General features: G+C 43.5%; 1 protein-coding gene across 1 annotated transcript in view; it reads left to right on the top strand.

Moving 5' to 3' along the window:
- The window catches only part of LOC115379559 (leucine-rich repeat and calponin homology domain-containing protein 1-like), a 90343-nt gene that overhangs the window by 40099 nt on the left and 42744 nt on the right, over positions 1-7500 (top strand). Inside the window, exons 3-4 of the mRNA XM_030080267.1 lie at positions 1260-1386; positions 3819-3924. Of these exons, the coding sequence (XP_029936127.1) occupies positions 1260-1386; positions 3819-3924 (233 nt within the window). The remainder of the gene's footprint in view (positions 1-1259; positions 1387-3818; positions 3925-7500) is intronic.

Below are 7500 nucleotides of genomic sequence, written 5' to 3'. Positions count from 1 at the left end.
TTAAACTTAATTTGCCAAAATAGTGAAAGTGGTTCTTGAGTCATGGATTCCACCCAGAACTGTGGCTGTGGGATGACAGAGTCGGCCCTCTTGCCTGGTAGTTATGAAATATTTAAAATAAATATGGCTTTAAGATATGAATACCAGCTGATATAAGTGGTGGACCCTGTGAGGCTGTGTGTTATTGCAGCTATAAAAGTTTAATTGCTTTCTTAATCAGCTGGCTCGGGCGGGGGAATAGGATATTTTGTTGTGTTTTGCTGATGCCTGGTAACCAGCTGTGTGTCCTCCTGACCCGCCTGTGTAACCCTCACATCAAACTGTCTCTCTCTCTGAAAATATTACTGTCTCACTGCTCAGCAACATGTCGAGCTGCAGCTAATAATCACCCTCATCATGGTTTCATCTGTACCTTATTTTCTCCATTAATCGATTACTTGTTTGGTCCATAAAATAACAGAAAATGGTGAAAAATGTTTATGAAAATAGTTGGCAATTAATGTAATAGTCGGCAGCTAATCAATTATTTGACTAATTGTTGCAGGTCTAATGTACTTTATGTGTCTGTGCCGTAAACTTTCATGATGAATACATATTTAAAGTCATTATTTTGTATATTTTATGGTTTGTTGCACTGGGATGTGGAATTTTGCTTTTGGCCACAGTGTAGTGGAAATAAAAATAATGACTTTTTACAGCATGAAAAAACTTATTTACAAACAAACAAACGAACAAAAGACAAATGAAATGAAAAAAACAAACAAATGAAGACACAACTGCTGACCTCACTGTGGAAAGAGACGGATGCATGGAGCAAACTGTTTTCTTTTTTATGTGAAACACAGTTTAAAAACAAAAGCTAGACAGAAAATCCAAGAAGCTACAATGAGGAATGTTGGTCAGTCTGTGTGTCAAGGTCTCCGACCGGGGATTTACAGAGAACAAATGTGAAAAATGATTCAGTAAAATGAGACTAAAACTCATCACCCACAGCCAGACTAAAGCCAAGCAAAAACAAAATCCAAATAACAAAAATGGGAGTAAAAAACAAACAAACTAACTAAAAAGCATTTCAGTGAAAAAACTGAAACGAAAGCCAGAATGAAACAGTGAAAGGAGCTCAGACCACAGAAAACAACTCCTCGCTTCAGTTTTTACTACAAACTATAGAACGTGTGTTGTCAGAGCATCAGGTGACGTGTGTGTGTGTGTGTGTGTGTGTGTGTGTGTGTGTGTGTGTGTGTGTGTTTCTCCTGCAGTCGTAACCAGCTGGGCTCGCTGCCCGCCTGCCTGTGTGGTTTACCGCTGCGAGTCCTGAACGCCAGCAACAACAAGCTGGTCAGCCTGCCGGAGACCATCGGACAGCTGCACGGCCTCATGGAGCTGGTGAGACCACGTGTGTGTGTGTGTGTGTGTGTGTGTGTGTGTGGGAGGGGGTGTATCTATTGTAAATGCCCCTAATCCTTTACACTGTGTTACTATGTGCTGTGTGTGTGTATCAGTGCACTTGTTGGTGAGTGATTTCAGGTGTGTTTGTGTGTGTGTTTCTGTATTTAAGTGCATGTATGTGTGTTCATCTGTTGTTTGGGTATTGTTTAGTGTGTGTGTGTGTGTGTGTGTGTGTGTGTTTGTGTGTGTGTGCGTGTGTGTTGAGGGTGGGGGGTTAAATGAATATGTACAGTAGAGCCTTGATTATCTGACCCCTCAGGCATGAAGGCATTTTGGATATTTTAAATTTCAGGTAATTGAAAAATGCATAAAAACACACCAAACCTTGTAGGGAAAAATATATTAAAATATACTATAAAATATATTGTAAGTTTTAGGGGCCAATACGAGTGAAATACTGGCACCACAGCGCCCTGCGGATATCAGGGGGCAGATAATGGAGGTCCTGCTGGATCTGTTGTAAATCCCTTACAAAGTGTCACTGTGCTCTGTGTGTGTGTGTGTGTGTGTGTGTGTGTGTGTGTGTGTGTGTGTGTGCGATAGCTGTGTGTATATCAGTGTCAGATGTGTGGATGAGGGATTTCGTGTGTGTGTTTATGTCCGTGTGTGTGGCTCTGTATTCATGTGCAGGCATGTTTCTGTTTGTAGCTGTGTGTGTGTTCTTCCCTGTTGTTTGGGTATTGTGTAGTGTGTGTGTGTGTGTGTGTGTGTGTGTGTGTGTGTGTGTGTGTGTGTGTGTGCGCCGCTGTGCGTGCCAGGATCAGACTCAGCAAATAGTTTGTCGTCGGGGTCGGAGCTGCTGTCTGCTCTTATGTAACACACAGACCTGCACTCTGCAAAATAAAAGTCCCCTCTGAGGGAGCCGTGGAAGCTGCAGGGTGTAAACAACCCGCCCCCCCTCCTCCCCGCCGTGGAGATAAATGAACCTGGGCAGCACTCGTGTCAAACCTCCGCCACACAGAGGAGTCGCTCGGGAACGTTTGTGTGTCTGAGGAAACCAGACGGTGCTTATTATCGGGCTCTTTAGGATCTCATGTCGCTGATGGATCCCTGGGTTTTAGAGTGTGGTGCAGAGGAGGGACAGGATGGAGGGAGTTAAAGGAGACAAAAGATGATAAAATGTGGAAAGGTCCTGTAGTTACAGAGTCATAAGGAACAGAAAACACAGATGGAGGTGGAGGAGAGGCTGGGAGGGACGGATGGAGGGTGTGAGGGAGGAGACGACTGCGACAAAATCCCACACCATGCAGGACCTTTTATTGTGGAGGCAAAAAGCAGAAATGCTCAGGACTATTGCTGCACCAAATCATTATTTTCACTGTTGATTAATAATCCACGATTAATCGACAAATTACTTGGTGTGAGAAATAAAGCCAAAGTCTGAAGTGATGAGATTCCAAAATGAAACGTCTGAGCTGCAGTTTGAATTTGATGAAGATGTGGACGGAGAAAAGGAAGGCAGTCTGAGCATCTTAGTGAAGCTCCAGTCTGACAGTTGTTGGTGTTTTTACCTGATAAATGACTAAAAGCATTGATACAACAGGTGGATCAACTAATTGATTGATAGATTGATCAGTTCAGATCTACTTAGCACCAGTGCTGATGTACGGCTTCCATCTTGGTTTCTAATCACGGCTCAGTGCCATTAATGGTCCCTTACATGACAACACCATCAGTCACAATGTGTGTGTGTGTGTGTGTGTGTGTGTGTGTGTGTGTGTGTGTGTGTGTGTGTGTGTGTGTGTGTGTGTGTGTGTGTGTGTTCTCCCACTCAGTGTGTTGGTGAAGGCAGTAACACCGCCAGGGTTTGGGGTTCAATTCTTACTTGGGAAATTTGTGCAGTGATGTTTTTTTGTATAATAATGCTAAATATTCTTTAATGAAGTTAATTGTTTAATAAAACAGCCTTTTGAGTACCTTTGCATGGTCATATCAGTGCAAAGGTCACATAGAAAAAGGTTTATTTTCATTCCGGATCAAAAATTCACCACATTGGCTGCCATATCGCTAATTTGTGAGTTTCAGAAATCCCATATTGGTCGGGCACTACTTCTTTGTGTAAACAGAACCATTGAATATCCACCAGGAACCCTCACTAACAGCATGTTTTGTGCGGAAATGAAGCGGACATGTTCTCAAACAGGACTGGGCCATGATGCAGTGTTACCTCCCCAAAGAGCACCTGACTCTCGTCCCTTTTCCAGGCACTATCATATCTGTATTGAAACACTTTAATGGTTACTGTCAGTATGATGATATTAATCGACCATGGCATGAAATGAAGTGAGTAAAGTCATCGCCTCATAGTGAAGTGCAGCCAGAGCAGCCTTCATGTTGTTGTTGTTGTTGTTGTTGTTTGGCCTCTGCAGGACATCAGCTGCAACGAGATCACGGCTCTGCCTCGCCACATCGGCCGACTGAAGGCCCTGCGAGAACTGAACGTACGCCGCAACCTGCTCTGCGTCCTGCCAGAAGGTGAGCTGCATTTCCACAGCGTACATTTAGACCGGACATTCCCTTTGTGTGTGTGAATTTAGATCAAGTAACGTCTGTGTCTGGGTGAATTTAGCTGATGGCGTTGTGTCAGAGCAGCTTCTGTGCGCTGTCAGAGGATCATTTACATCACACACTCATCTCTGTCTTCTTTATCCTCTCTAATGTGGACAACACAAACTTTTCCGTGTCCTACAAGCAGGTGGATTGAAATACGGAGGTGTTTGGGGTATTTTACAAAAGCTAAATTTAGACCAAACAACTTTCACTTTTTGCTGAAGTTACACCATGTGAGCGTTCTTAGTGGAGTGAGTACAGGCCGTAAAGCTCTCTGAGCACTTCCCGATAATCACTTTAGAGGATAAAACCTTCTTTGTGCGCTCTTGAAAGGCTGACAGCAGGCTCTGGAACCTTCTCTGGGCACTTTCAGGCCTCATTATATATATATCCCTTTTTATGTAATCTCCAAGAGTGAATTTAGCTGTTGAACACTCGCTGGATTTAAAACGTAACATCTATGACTCGTCATGTCTAATCTCATTATTTGATAGGAGTCGGGGGACACATGAGAGTACTACAAACTGCTGCTGCAGTAGAAGTACTGTTACTTTACTCTTTTACTGAAGTAGAAGTACTGTTCCTCTGCTGGTATGTGACTGCAGTAGAAGTAGAAGTAGTGCAGTAAAAATGTCCTGCAGTAAAAGTCCAAAGTGTCTCATGTCAAATGTCCTGGCAGTAAAAGTGCCTGAGCTCCTTTTTCCAAACAGTAACTGTGTTAGCTGGGATCTTTTCCAGAGAACACGCTGCACACTGCATGCTTTTAAAGGGACATTACACTCAACTGAGCTGAGGACCCCCGAGACTCAACTGATATATAAGCACATAATGTGATGGTTGAGTCTACATGGTTCTCAACATCCACACTTATTCCACATTTTTTGCCAGTTGAGTCTAAATGGTCCTCGTTGCAGTTTTTCACGGTGCAGCTTTTATTGAGAAATTTAAAAGCAGGTTCCTCTTCTCATCTTTGCTGAATGAGCTTTTATTGTGAAAGGTTCCACAGTCTGTCATTGATCATTTATTATCTGTAGTGGATCTAAAAAAAAAACGTATTTCTGACTTTGAAAAATACTCAAAAAAGTACACAAAAAGCTGCTCAGTTACAGTAATGTGAGGAACTGTAATGAGTTACTTCCCCCTCTGGACCAAACACTTAAACATGGCCTTGTCCTTATAATTGAAGTGTACACTTTGTACTTCCTTTGTTTTGTTCCACTCTCAAGTCACATAAATGAAGGACTCTTCATTAAGTACCAGGAGTGTACTTTTATTGTGTTTTCACAATAGTAGATGTACAATAATAGACGCACATGTTGATTAATTTGGAGAGTGTGTGTTAGTGTAGTTTCTGTAGCTGTGAGCTCGCTGGCCTCCTCTGTGAAAACAAAAGGCTGAGGGAGAGCAGGCGGCCGGGCCGACCGGCTGCGTATCTGAGGCGGGCAGGAGGAGCCGAGACCGCACGGCCCTCTGTTTGCTCTGCCACGCCCAACCAGTCCACCAAAAATACACCTCACCCCTCAGCCTGACCTCAGGACGACCTCCAGTCCCCGAACGTCTGAGCCAGTCAGTGAAGTAGACACCAGCCACAACCACTGCCCAGCCTGTCTGTGTGTCTGTCTGTGCTCATCAACCAGACAGACAGGCTTTGTGACTGGAAGGTTGCTGGTTTGAATCCGGTGCTTAATATCTACCATCTACACTGCAAATAATCTCCATTGTAATAAGAAATCCTCTGGAAAATCCATAAAATCCTCACCTCTGCAGACGCAGAGACACAGACAACAGACACAGCTCAGAAAACACGTCTCTTCATGTGAACCTCGCCTCAGGTCTCGACTCACGGCACGTTGGTTTATACAGAAATCAGCCCCCAACGGCAAACTTCTGTTTTATCTAATACGATAGTTTTCATTCTGTTGATCTCTTCAATCATTTTTATTGACCAGCAGCTCTTTGCAACATCAGTGATTCCAAAAAACATGGCCAACACTTTGACCATCCTGCTGTATTAATTTGAAGGGGATTATCTGCTCTACTCACTCTAAACTCAGTTGCTTTGGCTGAAACAAGGCAGAATGAGGCAGATCAGCCACTGGGATCAAGGAAATGTCACTTGATTTAAGAAAATTCTGGAAACAAGTTGATTAATGTTGGAAACAAGTGGGAGTATCTCATCCCACTGGTCGATTTTGGGTTTTATTTGAAGAAAAACAAGATTTGAACAGTGCAGGACTTGTTAAGATGCAGATTTTTTTGCCGTGATAAATATCAGCTTCGGGTCCCAGAGTCCTGACATCTCAAGCCAACAGCCGCAGTAAGAAGGTCAAAGGTCAGAGCCACAGCATCCTGGAACAAATTGGTGAAAACGAACCATTGACTCCTCCAGTGGTGTTCAGTATCATGTGAGGTCAGCTGTGTGTGTGTGTGTGTGTGTGTGTGTGTGTGTGTGTGTGTGTGTACACTGCCGCAGCAGAAAGGGCGAGTACAGAAAAACATTGCTGTAAATCTAAAACACACGGAGGGAGTGAAGGCAGTGGGCACAGGGAGCAGGAAAACAGCAAATCTCTTGACTCCATGTAACCGGCTTTTTATTTGATTTATTTTTGATTTGTCTGCAGTGAAGCGGGAGCAGGCGGGCATGACGTCTGTAAGCAGCGTCCTGTTTGTTTTTTCTACGTTTCACACACGGTAACATTCACACATCAGACCGCCACTGACCTCTACTGATGTCCTTCCTTTGGCCAAACCTTGTTTTTATTCCAGCAAGGTCCGAAATCTGCCATTGGGATGAGATAATCCCACTAATCAACTCGTCTCCAGAATTTTCTTGAATCAAGCATCATTTTCTTGATCCTAGTGGCTGATCTGCCTTATTTCAACAGATTTATACTGAAACAAGTCACTTTTATTTCTATAGCTCATCTAAAAAGAACAGCAGGCCACCCAAAGTGTTTGTGTGTCTCTAAAAACCAAGACTAAAATGGAAAACACACTGAAGAAAAAAAAGTATTGAAATTATTAAAATAAGAAATTAAGAAGTTAAGAGGAAATTAATAAAAGCAGTAAAAACTGAAAAAACAAAAACAAACAAAAAAAAAATCTATTGAAAAAACAATTTTTCTGAGTTTTCTCTCATAAATTTCCAACTTTAATCCGGAACATTCCCTCCCATCCCCCCCACCCCTTCTCCGTAATTGTTTTCCTCCCCACTCCGGCTCTAATACGCCGTCATGGCGTCAGCAGGCAGGAATAAGAAACGGGTTTTTCCAGGAGGCAGAAGGCGGCGGGAACATGCAGATCCTCGGCGTGCTGTCAGTCCTCCAACATGGCGGCGGCTCCGTCAGAGACGCTCACTGCTCTCATGAGATTTGGTGACGGTTTTCTCTGCTCGCGGCTCCATTTGCGTATTTATTCCCAGCCGTCGACGGCGATGATGAGCGCAGTCTGTTTTCTGGAGGATTCGCCCCGTCCTCGACGAGCTGGAGCTCTTTAGATTTA

Source organism: Myripristis murdjan, chromosome 21, assembly GCF_902150065.1.
Source record: "Myripristis murdjan chromosome 21, fMyrMur1.1, whole genome shotgun sequence".
NCBI classification, from domain to species: domain Eukaryota; kingdom Metazoa; phylum Chordata; class Actinopteri; order Holocentriformes; family Holocentridae; genus Myripristis; species Myripristis murdjan.
Note: the sequence above shows the minus strand (reverse complement) of the source record. Positions and strands in the feature narration are given on the sequence as shown.